The sequence below is a fragment of the Ranitomeya imitator genome, chromosome 6 (genome assembly GCF_032444005.1).
Source record: "Ranitomeya imitator isolate aRanImi1 chromosome 6, aRanImi1.pri, whole genome shotgun sequence".
NCBI lineage: Eukaryota > Metazoa > Chordata > Amphibia > Anura > Dendrobatidae > Ranitomeya > Ranitomeya imitator.
The window spans coordinates 88,765,983-88,782,252 of record NC_091287.1 but is presented as its reverse complement, the minus strand read 5'-3'; the positions used below and the strand labels follow the sequence as shown (position 1 = coordinate 88,782,252).

Sequence of the window (16,270 nt, the reverse complement as noted above, 5' to 3'; positions counted from 1 at the left end):
AGTTTATGGAAAAACTCATTTTGGGAGCATCTCTTTATGAGAACCATAACTTTTAAAGCATTGCGGAGAGTCCCCTCTCTCTGTCGACCCCTTTAGATTAGGTCACTATTGACTATAGCAAATAAAAAGGTAACTGAGTTGACTGTCTATACCAGCCCATCTCACTTTCCTCCACTGCAGAGCGGAGTGAGCTGCCGGAAATAAACAAAGTTATTCACATCCTTATAGAGCAGCAACGGAAAGCAGGAAGCGGTTAACATTAATGTCTTAGACAGATTTTACTCACAACGACATGTTGCTATCTTTATTAAATACAACCAACATTGTAGACATGAAATACCTCAAAGAACTTGGGGTCAGACGCAGACATTGGCCGAGCCACGACCTTGAGTGAATCACTGTGTTTTTATCTGGGTGCGTGGATACAGCCTCCTCTGATTTTCATGATATCATCCCTGCAGCTTCTTTTCTTTATTCTTCATATCCATAAAAGCATGTTTGTAGAATAGTTCGATAATTAACTTGATATTTATGCTAATGAAATATAATATGTACAAACAAAAATAATTAAAATGCGGACTATGTGCTAATTGATGCCAGCTCATGGGGGCCATAATTGTTACGTCTTCCAAAGATCTAATTAATTTTGATACAACAATTCAGGTACCTAGAATTTTAATGTCCATGAATTTGTAAATAAATTCTTCTAATTCTTTGTGGTCTAATTTAAGGCTCCTGTATTAATTAGGGCACAGGAAATAGTTGAATATGTCCTTGTCTGCGTTGGCTTTTTGTTCAAATACTATATATATCCAACAACTAGGATTCTCTAAATGAGCTGCACAACCAACAAAAATGGGCAGGTTGTCATCCAGTAACATTATGCTCTTTTCTCTCTGTAGTTTTTCCATTCTCATTGCCTGTTCTGTCTGTTCTGAAGAGACGACAGCAACAAATCCGGAAAGTCAAGAGAAATATGAGGACTTTATTATGGTAAGCTTTTCATGTTCCACTATGATGCCGACTAGTTTATTTAGGACGGCTGACTAAATTGGCCAAAAGGGTTCACATCTCCGTTTGGGAACTGTCTTTGTTCTGTTCTAGGAACAAAAAACCCAAGAAAAAAAAAATGAGCATATACCCTATAGTAAGTAAAGAAAAAAATAGTCTATTGAGTTTAGTTAACTAGGCAGCCTATGTTATTCACATATACTATTACTGTTTCCTTATTTACTTACTATAGGGTACATGCTCAATTTGCTTTTTTCTTGAGTTTTTCTCTGTGATGGCCACAGTATGAACGTGCTCTTGCACATTGCATGTATACCAACTTATGCTGGTGGCTGAACAGTCGGACCCCGGTCCTACTCTGCCCTTATTCACATTGAGGTCGGCTGACACAAGGTTAGGTTTTAACACTAGAGATACGGTAGGACCGTCCCGAGCGGGTATATCTTGTCGCGGTGTGATGGATTTCATGCGTTTTTGAAAATAGCATTTACATGTACTATTACTGTTTTCTTATTTACTAACTATATGGTATATGCTCACTTTATTTTTTCTTGTTTCTTTGTCTGTGAGATGGCCACAGTGTGAATGTGCTCTTACGCAGTGCGCATATTTCAACTTTAGTTTTGCCGTGCTAGGAACAGACAAAGTAACTCATGTCGAAATTGTATCACTTGCATAACTTACATAAACAGAAGTGGTGCAGCCAAATTGGCTATGATGTTTTTTTTCTGAACTTGGTAAAGAATCATTTATTTAGTCTGGAAAATAATCAGCATGCTGTGTTTTTTGCTAGTGTAGAGCGCTTTGGAAATAGAAACGTTGGTGTATATAATCACATGAGAAATACATTGCATTTGCCTTAGGTGTGTTCTATTTCAATTTCTGTATTCCAAAGAACATGAAGGTTTATGAGATTAGAAAAAATGTGTCTACTTTCTGCAGTAAATAATAACACATGTCCTCTGTGTCTTATTGAAGCCCACCCTATTTAAATAGATGAGACTTAACTGAAATACCGTAAACCGTCCATGTTTGGGAGGGCCGCTGTTTCTGGCAAAAAAGCAACAAAAAAAAATTCTAATCTTAAAGAACCTAATTAAAATGAAAGAATATGTGAAAAAAGATACAGGCTATTTAGAGGTGCCATAAGAAAATGCTATTTATTTTAGGACACCTGACAGTATAACATTCTGTATATTGTTTTCCATCTCCATCACAGGAAACACTCTTCTAGTTTTCAATACTTAAGGTACCTTCACACTGAGCAACTTTACAACGATAACGATAGCGATCCGTGACGTTGCAGCGTCCTGGATAGCGATATCGTTGTGTTTGACACGCAGCAGCGATCTGGATCCTGCTGTGACATCGCTGGTCGTAGCTAGAAGTCTGGAACTTTATTTCGTCGCTGGATCACCCGCTGACATCGCTGAATCGGCGTGTGTGATGCCGATCCAGCGATGTGTTCACTTGTAACCAGGGTAAACTTCGGGTTACTAAGCGCAGGGCCGCGCTTAGTAACCCGATGCTTACCCTGGTTACCATTGTAAATGTAAAAAAAAAAAAACGCTACATACTTACATTCCGGTGTCTGTTGCGTCCCCCGGCGTCAGCTTCCCTGCACTGTGTCAGCGCCAGCCGGCCTTAAAGCAGAGCACAGCGGTGACGGCCGGCGCTTACACAGTGCAGGGAAGCTGACTCCGGGGGACGCGACAGACACCGGAATGTAAGTATGTAGTGTTTTTTTTTTTTTAAATTTACAATGGTAACCAGGGTAAACATCGGGTTACTAAGCGCGGCCCTGCGCTTAGTAACCCGATGTTTACCCTGGTTACCCGGGGACTTCGGCATCGTTGGTCGCTGGAGAGCTGTCTGTGTGACAGCTCTCCAGCGACCACACAACGACTAAACAGCAACGCTGCAGCGATCGGCATCGTTGTCTATATCGCTGCAGCGTCGCTTAATGTGACGGTACCTTAACTAAACCATAGCAGAAGTGATGAGGACAAAGAGACCTTCAGTTATTGGATACAAGAAAACATTCTGTAAAGCTTTCCATACACATTAGATTAGATACTTGGGGAAGAAACAAAGATTGGGCATGTTGAAATTCAACATGCTCAGTCCTTGTCCTGCTAGGGAATAAGATACTACAGTTCTGAACAAAACTTTTGTAAACTTTTTAAAATGTTTTGTTTTTTGTGCACAGTCCAGAGAAGATGTCCAGAACCTGAGAAATATGAATTCTAATGAGTTTCAATATTTGGGACCAAAAAGATTAAGTGAGATGACTTCTCCCGTCATGAGCAAATATAGTAGCTTTCCAATACTTGAGAGGGAATTCCTTGAGGAGAGGGACCTGAAGCCTGCTGCCAACCTTCCACTGAGATTTGGAAGAGCATCTGATGACAAAGTGGGAAAGAGCGTCCCAAACTTACCTCTTAGGTTTGGAAGATACATACCAGGAAAGATCCAGTCGGCGGCGAATTTGCCCCAGAGGTTTGGGAGATCACAATATGGTGGTCGTTTGGTGCGATCGTTTGCTTCTCTACCTCTTCGTTTTGGCAGAACACCTAATCTTCTACGATTACAACATGATAAGAGCTACCACGCTCCAGAAGTAAAGCGCCCTGAAGAAAGCAATGAAAGGTATGATGTGCGAATGTACAAAACTAGTGTGACACGGTGCTATGTGTTATATATGGGGATGTATCGCTGCGGAAAGGTAAAAAGCAATATGTGAAGTACTTGTTTTTATTTTAAAGGGGTTGTAGAAAATTATTATTAATGCTTTGTTTTTTAACCAGAACAATTATCTAGATCTTAAGTATATGGTCGAGTTGTGATGTACTGCAGATGTCAAGCAAATGTATTTATTTTACTTGCCCATTTAGCACCACTAAAGTCCACAGCGCTTTATATACATCATTGTTGTCCCCATTGGGGCTCATAATCTAAATTCCCTATCAGTATTGTCTTTAAGGCTTAGGAGGAAACCCACGTAAACACAGGGAGAACATACAAACTCCTTCCAGATGTTCACCTTGTTGGCATTTGAACCCAGACCCCAGCGCGGCAAAGCAACAGTGCTAACCACTGAGCCACCGTGCTGCACCAATCATATGCTGACTTCCAATATTTGTCTAAACTGAAATTGCAGCTTGTTAATATAAAGTTTGTCTTTTTGTGAGGATACCGCTTTGTCAGCTTACATGGCTTCCTAATTAAGTACTCTTTAACCGTCGGCACTCAAGCTGTTCTAACGCTACAAACTCCAGCGCACAATAAGGCACCATGATGGCTCAGTGGTTAGCACTGTAGCTTTGCAGCCCTGAGATCCTAGGTTGAAAACCCGCCAAGAACAGCAACTGCAAGGAATTTGTATGTTCTCCTCTTGTTTTGTGAGTTTCTTCACACACTCTAAAGACATACTGATAGGAAATATAGATTGTGAGCCCCACTGGGGATGATGATGTCTGTAAATTGCTGCGGAATTAATGGCGCTATATTAGTAAAGTATAATAAATGGCTTGGGTTGCAGTGTCACAACAGATAACGAGTCACAGATTGTAAACCCCGTCCCATGCTGTCCCTTAGTACAAATCCTTTTTTTTCTATTTCAGGAGCCAGATAATGACGTATGACTAGGAGCGTAGTCTTCGATGTAGCACTGGGAAATTGCCATTCATTCAAATCTCGGGGCTGTTGACGTTTTACTTCTTACCATTAAGTATTGATGATCTTGAAAGGACTATATACTCGGATGGCTTGAATCTCGCCCTTTGTACACAGTTGTGAAATCGGGTTCTTGTTGGAGACAACTATCATTCCTGAATAACAGCAATGACTGCACAAAGTGTCCACAATGGCTAAGCATATTTCATCTAGCAAAGTATGACGCCAAATTGTATTATTACCATATTGTACCGTAAATTAAAGAAATACTGAATCTAAAATACCATTGTCTTTTGTTTTTTCTCAGTTTTAGTCCTGAGCAATAAATTGCATGAATTACAGGTGAGTCTTTACCTGGAGCTTAGAGAGTGGTATATATTAAATTGGTGTCTGCCAGCACAAAATGACTGTTCAAACCAAGCACACGGGTTTGTGCCTTTGCGTAGCCAGGAAAAATATTTAGAATTGAGAGTCCTCAGTGGTTGATACCTTTTAACTGAAAAGATGGTAACAAGTTGTTAGTTTTCGAGACTACACAGGTCTCTTCATCAGGCATAGACTAATATAAAATCTGAAGGGTCACATATTTATACACAGCAGGGCACAGAAATAATGCAATAGATAAAACAAGTGACGTGAAGTGACTGCTTGTTATCTATGGCATAATTCCTGTGCCCTGTTAAGTATAACTCTTCAGATTTTGTATTATTCTATGCCTGATGAAGAGACCTGAGTAGTCTCGAAAGCTTATAATAAAATATATGAGGATGTCACTTTATTTTCTATCTTCTCCTTGTTATTGTTGTATATTTTCAATGCGGATCCAGGATAATCCTTTCATTACTGTACGGACCACAGTGATAGATAATATAAGATCCACTAGAGGGCAGTGTACTCGCGATGACAGTATAGGCTGAGCTCACATTTGGGTGTCTGCAGACATATGATTAAACGTGACTCTCGCCTTAGTTTAATTAGTCATGTAAATCAGCTAAAAAAGAATGAAAAAGTCCTTTAACTTTATTGGTTAATAAAGGGAGATTCTCTATATGTTCTATAAACCGAGGGGCGGACATGTTTGCCAGTTGTGTATCTAGACAGGGCCCCATATCGGGTATATTAAAATTCAGCATGCCCAATTTTCTTTTTCCTGACATCTGTTATAAGGGGGTGGTTGGGAAACACATGCAATCATTAGCCATTCGTTGGAACAAGAATGGTAATGTCACAAGCACATAGCTGACAATGATGTTTGTTCTTCAAAGAAATTAGTGTACCGGACCTCAGTTTCACTAGTCTATTTTTCAATCACTTGACGCTTACAGTCTTCTTGTGTACTGTCCATTCCATTTTCCTTTGTACTTTCCCAATATTCTATGCACCTACAATACAGACCAAAAGTTTGGACACACCTTCTCATTTAAAGATTTTTCTCATCAAGCTCGTCAAGAGAATGCCAAGAGTGTGCAAAGCAGTCATCAAAGGTAAAGGTGGCTACTTTGAAGAACCTAGCATATAAGACATAATTTCAGTTGTTTCACACTTTTTTGCTAACTATATAATTCCACATGTGTTAATTCATAGTTTTGATGCCTTCAGGGTGAATGTACAATTTTCATAGTCATGAAAATACAGAAAAATCTTTAAATGAGGTGTGTCCAAACTTTTGGTCTGTACTGTATGTCTGTTCTCAGTATTTATTAGGATCAGTGGCTTAGGTATCAGGAGGCAAAAGGATTGTAGCCCTAGGGCACCGCCCAGCAGGTGGGAATAATAAAAGGTCCTTTTCTCGTCTCGCAAGCTGGATTGGGGCATATATACTCCATATTAGAATGCTGTATATCAGGGCATACAGGTACTTCAGCAACTGCAATCCAAGGCTGGAGAATGTGCACGAGAGTGAGCAAAATATCACTTTGACATGAATAAAATTTATTGACTGAAAAAGCGAGAAAAAAAAATAAGTGAAAGAAATGAAAAACAACAACCTTGAAATAAAGGAATCAGAATTTCTCATATATTGCTGGGTCTGATCCTCTTTTTTTTCTTTTTTTCTTTTTTTTTTAAAAGAGTGTCAGCACTAGCCTCGAACCTTTGTGGAGATTAAAAAGGTCCCTGATAATGGTCTTCTATTTTTTATAAAAGTCCATGAATAGAAGTTCATAACTTAGACCATGTGGAGCAAGACTATTAAGATTTTAAATCCACATGGACTCGACGCAAAAGCTCACATGTTTCATTTTCCCCAATACTGGTAGTATGAACCCCATCAACCCCCATGACTCGAAACTGATAGATTCCACTTGGTGTCATGACTTTCCATAGTTTTTGGTCCTCTATTTCTTCATGAATTACATCTTACGGTACTAAAAGAGATAGCAGAGGAAATTGCAGAACCACTAGCCAGAATCTTTAAAAAGTCCAGTAGAGCAGAAGTCCCAGAAGATTGGAGAAAGGCAAATGTTGTCCCTATCTTCTAAAAAGGAAAGAACATGGAGCCAGGTATACTAATAGATGACAGACTTCACATGAGTGATGCAGCAGCAAAAAAGGCGAACACAGTTCTGGGACGTATTAAAAGAAGCATAGAGTGTAGATCACGTTAAGTAATTATCCCCTCTACTTCTCCTTGGTCAGGCCACATCTGAAATAGTGTCCAGTTCTGGGCACCACATTTAAAAAAGACTGAAAAACTGGAGGTTTTGGAGCTGTCGACGTAATCCAAAAGCAACCAAATGAGGCTGAGTCCAATCTGAAACACAGGTGGGTGCCAGCACCGCTGGTGAGCACAGCCTTGTAGGAAAACTGGAGAGGAATAGATCCGGCACATCAACCCATTAATATGCGCCCCAGAGATCTGGTCGTTGCAGTATGGCCCCAAGGCGAGTAGCGGTACGTCCGATGGCACTAAAGAGTTATCCTGACCAGGTATCACCAGAACACATTACCCTTCACACTCTGGCCACTAGGGGGAGCAAAAGGCTTTATTTATTGGGCCACTCCTCACACTGGTAAAACTAGGGGCTGGGGAGGAAGTTAGTCAGAAGCTGACTGGGTTGGAACTAGGCAACATGCCGGGGCGGGGGGTGTTGCAGGGAGAAGACACAGGGGGTCCCTGTCAGGTGTGGGAACCTGGCAGGCGCCTAGCAAACAGAACAGAACGTAACGGAACCGCGCCTGCACACCTTGCGGCGGTATCCTAAGAAAGAGACAAGAGGGGAAGAATATTGTGGAACAGTGTAAACGAGATCCGCACAAAGGAGAGCCAGTAAGAGTCATGCCGATAGAGGAAGGCAACATCTTACTGAGGCACATAGTCGGTGGCCGGATCACCGTAGGAGTAACTGACTTCAGGCCTTACTTCAAATTCCGCTGGACAGTTGATTATAGGTTGGCTGTCTACCTTTTACACCTACGAAGACATAGGGGGCAACATTGGGAGAGGGGCGTCTCTAGGGTCCCGGAAGACCTCTAAGCCTTCCCGTCAAACGGGTGGCATCCTAGCCATACTATATCTGGGGGACGTTAGAAACTAGCAACATCTGGAACCAAAGAATGAGAGAGAGAGAGAGAGAGAGAGCTGTAGAGAACGAACGAAGGAGAACAGCAGTTGTGAGGACTATTCCGAATGCTCAGCAGGGTAGGACTACAACACACAGGCGCTATTGGTAGGCAACGATTTCCATCTGTGAGGGAAACTCTGGATGTGCCCATCGGACCGGCCGGTCTCTGATAGCCCGGTCGAACGTGCTCTGGACTGAGTGTACTGAAGCCTTCAGTAAAAGGTAAAGAGACTGCAACCTTGTGTCCTCGTTATTGCCTGCACCTCACACCATCACCATCCACCTTACTGGGAAGCCCTGGGGACATACTTCACCTGTGGGAAGGAATACTATCCGGCTGCCATTCCATCACCCCAGCGGACCCCACAGCAGCGTCGGTCACCCTGACCGAACACCACAGGTGGCATCACGAACCCCTGACCGACTGTACCACCACCTTCATTGGACGCTCCTTAGCAGGGTCGCGGACCGGGTCTAGCCACCGTGACAGCCTCAGAACTGAACCAGAGAGGCCCGGTACCGAAACGCGTGGCCCTGTGTCTGGGGGCGCTCCAACTAAAATTCAAAAATCTTTATTCCAGCATTTCAACCCATGGTTAAAAACATAGAGAACACTGACGCGTTTCTGTCGCGTTATAAGCGCCCTTAGTCATAGTTTGAAAAACTGGAGAAATTTCAGAGAAAAGCTACCAGAATGGTGAGCGGACTGCAAGGTATGTCCTACGAGGAATGGTTAAACGATCTGGGAATCTTTAGCTTGAAAAAAACAAGGCTAAGAGGAGACTTAATAGCTTACTACAAATATCTGAGGGTCTGTCACAGTGTAGAGGGATCATCATTATTCTCATTTGCGCACGGAAACAAGAGAAGCAATGGAATGAAACTAAAATTGAGAAGATACAGATTAGATATCAGAAAAAACATTTTGACAGTGAGGGTGATCAATGAGTGGAACAGGCTGCCACGAGAGGTGGTGAGTTCTCCTGCAATGGAAGTCTTCAATAGAGGCTGGACAAACATCTGAGATGGTTTAGTGAATCCTTCTATGAGCAGGGAGTTGGACACGATGACCCTGGAGGTCCCTTCCAACTCTAACATTCTATGATTCTATACTTTTTCCCTGTGAAATTTCTCATTATTACACATAACTTCTTTTATGGACATCTGTGGTTGTATGTATTTGCCTGTGTGGATTGGATGGATTGTTGCCGACCATCTGGTGAGAATTTCATGTCAATAGCACCTTTAGAAATATATTTACATAGAAAATTGTTGACGTGTTCAATACTTATTTCACCCGCTGTACCTTAGAGCAAGTAAATAGTAATAGTACATGTAAATGACATAGGCTAAAAGCTTAAAAGCCATCCCTCCATGACAAGGTTTACCCAATCAGCTTTGTCCTATAGTGTCTCTGCAAAAAAAGGAAAAAATGTTCCAGCTTCTTGTAAAATTTTCAGAGTAATCTTTATTCCATCAAAAAACAATAAAAAAAAAAAAAAAAAAATATGGTGGACAGGAAAAGGAGCAAGCGACGCGTTTCGAACACGGTTGATCTTTATCAAGCTTGGTTCTGTGCACGCTGGACTTCTATAAACTTCAGCGGTGAGCTGGCATTATCCTTTTTTGTTTCCTATTCTGTCTCTAGTATTAAACCCTTACCTTGTGTCAGCCGGTCTCAATGTGAATTAACGGCCGAGCAGGACAGGAGCCCGACTGTTCAGTCACTCGTCCATGGAAAACTGTATAGATGAAATGCCCAGCCCAGAAAAGGGGGTCACACCACTGTTTGTACAAAGTATGAGAAACTACAGAAAAATCCAAAGAAAGAAGTCAGGTGTCAGATCTAGCAACCGAGGTGGGAAAAGGCCTTTTAAAATTACCCTGTAGATGAAAAAGGACTCAATTCCAGCTATGCTCCTTGCTTATGTGTGACACGTTTCTCCATCTTGCTGAAAATAACCTTCCATTAACTCACAATTATACAGTTAATTCACCAACTTTTCAAAAATGTCCAGGTAGACGTCGGTGTCCATAGTGGTGTCAAAGAAAATGGGGCATATAATGGGAAGTAGAGTGGTGTAGTGAAGTGGTACAGGGGTATGCATCTGGAAGTCACAAACAGAGATTTAACATTGTGCCATGTTTGAGTATTTGACGCTCCATAATGAGAAGAACATTGCAAGTTGATTCGTTTAGATTCAGCTAAGTATCGACCCACATTCCAGCATATTTGCATTCGTTCTTTATTTTTTAACTATAACTATTAGCGTTAATCAAAGGGGCAGCTTCAATCTTTTATGTACAGTATAAACTTTAACGTTTTAAAGATGATTTTTTGTGTTTGCTTTCTGTGAGCCTATTGGTTTCCCTACGCTAATTATCCTTATATTATTCTGTGAAATGTTTGGTTGACTTTCCTCCAATATATATGGTGACAAAATGGAATATACACTCATTTCATCTTTAAAAAATCACAGTAAAATAGAATATTTGGTTATATAACAGTGCGATGTTGTTACCAGGAATAATAATTCCAGGCAGCTTCTCTGTCTGTTAATATACATAGGTGCACTTTATGATGGTGTATGCCATCTTCTATATAAGAATGAAAGTCAGTGAAAAGCGGTCATAGAGGAGCGCTCAGGAAGCAGCCCGGGGAATGATTAAGATGCCAGGTCCAGCTCCAGCCGAGAAGCTCCAAGGGAGGATAAGAGCAATGTTTATGGAAAAGAAAATGGTCACAGGAGCGCTGGAAGGAGAGCCAGACACAGGGATAGGGTTTAGCCATAACGGGTTTCGACGGAGGCTCCGTCTTCATCAGGAGGAACTTTATTAATGACAGGAAGGATGGGGTAATTAAATGAGAGGCAGCCAATCAAAGCAGTATTCCCATTAAACAGTCACATGTTACAATAAAAGTAAGCAATATAAAATGTAGGATAAGAATTTAAGATATAAAAATTATATAAAAATAGGTAAAAAATTGACAAATTACTAGACCAATGAGAATAAGATAAAAGCACATGATAAAAAAGACAATTAATATATGCTATACATATAGTACGTCTAACAAATGTTTTTTTTCTTTTACGTCAGTGCTATTGTAATGTCTAAACTATGTTTAGCATCTACTATTCAAATGTAGCAAATAACAAATAAAACTTTTAACCACAAGGAACAATAAGTTCAAACATAGTAAAAAAAAGTTTATGAATTCTTAAAAGCAATTGGTTAATCCAACTCCAGAACCTTATTGACTTGTGGTGCTTTCATTCATATGGCACAATGCAGGCTGCTCCTAGAGATCACTGAGCAGACACCTTTATAATTGAAAAGTAATGTTAGGTTTGGACAGGCTTTGGCTACTTCTATGTCCTGGGAAACAGTATCTATGCCTATGTATATCAGGCTATAGAACCCTAAGGAAACAGTTTCCTGGACTACACACTCATCACATCGGCACAGAAATGCCAGAGGGAGGACGTTTCATTCACAGCATTACTGAGATTCCGCAGGACATTTAAAGCGATTAGCAGGGCCGGACTGGCCATCGGGCACTTATGGCAAATGCCACAAGGGCCGGTGCCAGTAGTGGGCCTCTCGATCTCTGCACATTGTGCTGCTGTCAGCGGCGCCAGCGCCGACTCACCCCTCCCACCAGTGCCGCCGCATTCAAATATACCGGCATCTATGACGCCAAAACATTTCAATGCAATGATGGAGGAGAGAGCGTCCGCTGACGCTCCCTCTCCCATCATTCCACGCTCTGCTTCTGACACTGTGGGTGCACGATGACATCATATCATCGCATACCTGCTGTGTGACGGGCAGACTGTCACTGCAGCTACTGAGACCGGAGCCAGGAGCAGCGCGGGGCACGAGGAGAGGTGAGGATTGAGTGTTTTTTTATTACATTCTATGGGGGGCTGTATCACATTCTATGGGGGGTTGTATTATATTCTATGGGAGGCTGTATTACATTCTATGGGGGCTTTATTACATTCTATGGGGGTTGTATTATATTCTATGGGAGGCTGTATTACATTCTATGGGGGGCTTTATTACATTCTATGGTGGCTGTATTACATTCTATGGGGGGTTGTATTATATTCTATGGGAGGCTGTATTACATTCTATGGGGGCTTTATTACATTCTATGGGGGTTGTATTATATTCTATGGGAGGCTGTATTACATTCTATGGGGGGCTTTATTACATTCTATGGTGGCTGTATTACATTATATGGGGGGTTGTATTATATTCTATGGGGGCTGTATTATATTCTATGGGGCTCTTTATTACATTCTATGGGGGCTGTACTATATTCTATGGTGGGCTGTATTACATTCTGTGGCGGGCTGTATTATATTCTATGGGGGGCTGTATTACATTCTATGGGGGCTGTATTACATTCTATGGGGGTCTGTATTACATTCTATGGGGGGGCTGTATTACATTCTATGGGGAGGGCTGTATTTCATTCTATGGGGTGCTGTATTATATTCTATGGGGGTTGTATTACAATCTATGGGGGGCTGTATTATGTTCTATGTGGGGCTGTATTACATTCTATGGGGGGCTGTATTACATTCTATGGGGTGCTGCATTATATTCTATGGGGAGGAGGGCTGTATTATATTCTATGGGGGGCTGTTTTACATTCTATGGGGAGGAGGGCTGTATTATATTCTATGGGGGCTGTATTACAATCTATGGGCGGCTGTATTACATTCTATGGGGGGCTGTGTTGCATTCTGTGGGGGGCTGTATTACATTTTATGGGGGCTGTATTACATTCTATGGGGGGCTGTATTATATTCTCTGGGGGGCTACATTATATTCCATGGGGGGCAGTATTATATTCTATCATGGAGGATTGCATCATACTCTTTTATGGGGCTACATTATATTCTATGGGGAGGTAGGCTGTATTATATTCTATGTATTAAATATATTCTATGTATTAAATGTATTATATTCTATGAGGGGTGATTGCATCATACTCTATGAGGGGGCTACATTATATTCTATGGGGAGGTGCATTATACTATATGAGGAGGGCTGCATTGTATTCTATGGAGGGGCTACATTATATTCTATGGGGGGCTCCATTATGCTCTATTAGGGGGCTACCATATATTATATATGCAGGGGCTGCATTATACTATATGAGGGGGCTGCATTATATTCTCTGGGGGGTTACATTATACTCAGGGGGCTACAATATATTCTGTGGGGTGGCTGCATTATACTCTGGGGTGGCATCATTATACTATATGTGGGCTGCATTATACTGTATCGAGGATTATGGGGAATACATTATACTATATGAAGAACTATGGGGTGCATTATACTATGGGAAGTGAATTGTACTACATGGATGACTATGGCGGTGCATTATACTATATGGAGAACTATGAGGAGTGTATTATACTATATGGACATATAGACCTGTCTCTAATCTTCCCTTCATCTCTAAACTCCTCGAACGCCTGGTCCACTCCCGTCTTACCCGCTATTTCTCAGATAACTCTCTTCTCGACCCTCTTCAATCTGGCTTCCGCTCTTTACACTCTACTGAAACTGCCCTCACTAAAGTCTCTAATGACCTACTAACAGCTAAATCTAATGGTCACTACTCCATGCTAATTCTCTTGGATCTCTCTGCAGCATTCGACACTGTGGATCATCAGCTCCTCCTCACTATGCTCCGCTCCATCGGCCTCAAGGACACCGTTCTCTCCTGGTTCTCCTCCTATCTCTCTGACTGATCCTTCACTGTATGTTTTGCTGGTTCCTCCTCCTCTCACCTTCCCCTTACTGTTGGGGTTCCTCAAGGATCAGTCCTAGGCCCCCTACTCTTCTCGTTGTATACTGCCCCTATTGGACAAACAATCAGTAGATTTGGTTTCCAGTACCATCTCTATGCTGACGACACCCAATTATACACTTCTTCTCCTGATATCACACCGACCTTTTTAGAAAACACCAGTGATTGTCTTACCGCTGTCTCTAACATCATGTCCTCCCTCTATCTGAAACTAAACCTGTCAAAAACTGAACTCCTCGTGTTCTCTCCCTCTACTAACCTACCTTTGCCAGACATTGCCATCTCCGTGTGCGGTTCCACCATTACTCCAAAGCAACATGCCCGCTGCCTTGGGGTCATCCTTGATTCTGACCTTTCATTCACCCCCTACATCCGATCACTGGCTCGCTCTTCTTACCTGCATCTCAAAAACATTTCTAGAATTCGCCCTTTTCTTACTTTCGACTCTGCAAAAACTCTTACTGTTTCACTTATTCATTCTCGTCTGGACTATTGTAACTCTCTACTAATCGGCCTCCCTCTTGCAAAACTCTCCCCGCTCCAATCTGTCCTGAATGCTGCAGCCAGGATCATATTCCTCACCAACCGTTACACCGATGCCTCTACCCTGTGCCAGTCATTACACTGGCTACCTATCCACTCCAGAATCCAGTACAAAACTACTACCCTCATCCACAAAGCACTCCATGGCTTAGCACCACCCTACATCTCCTCCCTGGTATCAGTCTACCACCCTACCCGTGCCCTCCGCTCCGCTAATGACCTCAGGTTAGCATCCTCAATAATCAGAACCTCCCACTCCCGTCTCCAAGACTTTACACGCGCTGCGCCGATTCTTTGGAATGCACTACCTAGGTTAATACGATTAATCCCCAATCCCCACAGTTTTAAGCGTGCCCTAAAAACTCATTTGTTCAGACTGGCCTACCGCCTCAATGCATTAACCTAACGATCCCTGTGTGGCCTATTTATAATAAAAAAAAAAAAAAAGTTCCTCGCATCATGTTCTCATACACTTTATGCAGTTAATAGCCCTCTGTGTCTGTACTGCTACATACTTAGGCAGGTAACTGGTTCATGCAGCTTTACATGAACACCTGAGCCTTACACTATAGCTGGTCCGAATAACTAAAGCAATCGTTACCATCCACCTCTCGTGTCTCCCCTTTTCCCCATAGTTTGTAAGCTTGCGAGCAGGGCCCTCACTCCTCTTGGTATCTATTTTGAACTGTGATTTCTGTTATGCTGTAATGTCTATTGTCTGTACAAGTCCCCTCTATAATTTGTAAAGCGCTGCGGAATATGTTGGCGCTATATAAATAAAAATTATTATTATTATTATTATTATATGGAGGACTGAGCAGTGTATTTTAATATATGGAGGACTATGAGGAGTGTATTAAACTATATGGAGGACTGAGGTGCACATTATAATATATGGAGGACTATGGGGTGTGTTATACTAAACAAGCAAAATGCTGCCTATTCATCGAGTGATTGAATTGTTTATGTGGGAACAGAAATCCTTGTTCTCAGCAGCACATCACCGGTGTAAACTGTAGATGTGCTGCTGATAACATTATACGGTATGGGGACAGATTGATCTAATTGTGATTGTTCTGTTCCCTTCATTCTTTCTCATTTGGTGTAAGAGGCCGGGAAACAAGCGAACGACTTCAGTATTGTCGATCATACTCGTTTAGCGGCCTGAGATCAGTGCATGTAAATACAACAGAAATGCTTCACAGGGAGACCAGGCAAGGATGATGACAGTTGTAATTAGCACCCGGCGCCTGGGAAAAGCGCTAACTCTACTGCTTTTCCCAGCTGCCAGAGCATTTAATTCTGGTATGTGTAATGATTTTTAGGGTTGATGTTAACTGCGTAATGTCAGCTGCTATCAATCCCTGGTGTAAGTAATGGAGAGGTGTCTATCAGACACCCCCAGTACTAGCCCAGACCTGGCGAGACCCAGCGACTCTGAAGAGCGGTGACGGTAGTAACAATACCGCTCTTCACATTCACCAAACTCAGCGCAAGACCCGAAATATCTGAAAAGCGGTGACGTTACTGATGTCACCGCTCTTCAGAGTCACCGGGTCTCGTGCTGCGCAGTGGAACCAAAAGTGGCTGTAGGCAAAGTTTATGGAGCATCAGAATTAGCTTTTCTACGAGATCCAGTTATGTA

General features: G+C 42.0%; 1 protein-coding gene across 1 annotated transcript; it reads left to right on the top strand.

Moving 5' to 3' along the window:
* The first annotated feature begins 841 nt into the window (after positions 1–841).
* NPVF (neuropeptide VF precursor) lies at positions 842–4,963 on the top strand. The gene is made up of 3 exons (XM_069732457.1): positions 842–993; positions 3,221–3,660; positions 4,635–4,963. The coding sequence occupies exons 1-3, from the start codon at positions 856–858 to the stop codon at positions 4,657–4,659; spliced, it is 603 nt and encodes a 200-aa protein (XP_069588558.1). The 5' UTR covers positions 842–855; the 3' UTR covers positions 4,660–4,963.
* The last annotated feature ends 11,307 nt before the right edge of the window (positions 4,964–16,270 follow it).

Bases quoted from the DNA above. Each gene is read 5' to 3' on its own strand.
- NPVF (XM_069732457.1), top strand. From the start codon at position 856: ATGGGCAGGTTGTCATCCAGTAACATTATGCTCTTTTCTCTCTGTAGT. The intron at 994-3,220 runs GTAAGCTTTTCA...TTTTGTGCACAG, and splicing joins AATATGAGGACTTTATTATG to TCCAGAGAAGATGTCCAGAA. The intron at 3,661-4,634 runs GTATGATGTGCG...TTTCTATTTCAG, and splicing joins CCTGAAGAAAGCAATGAAAG to GAGCCAGATAATGACGTATG.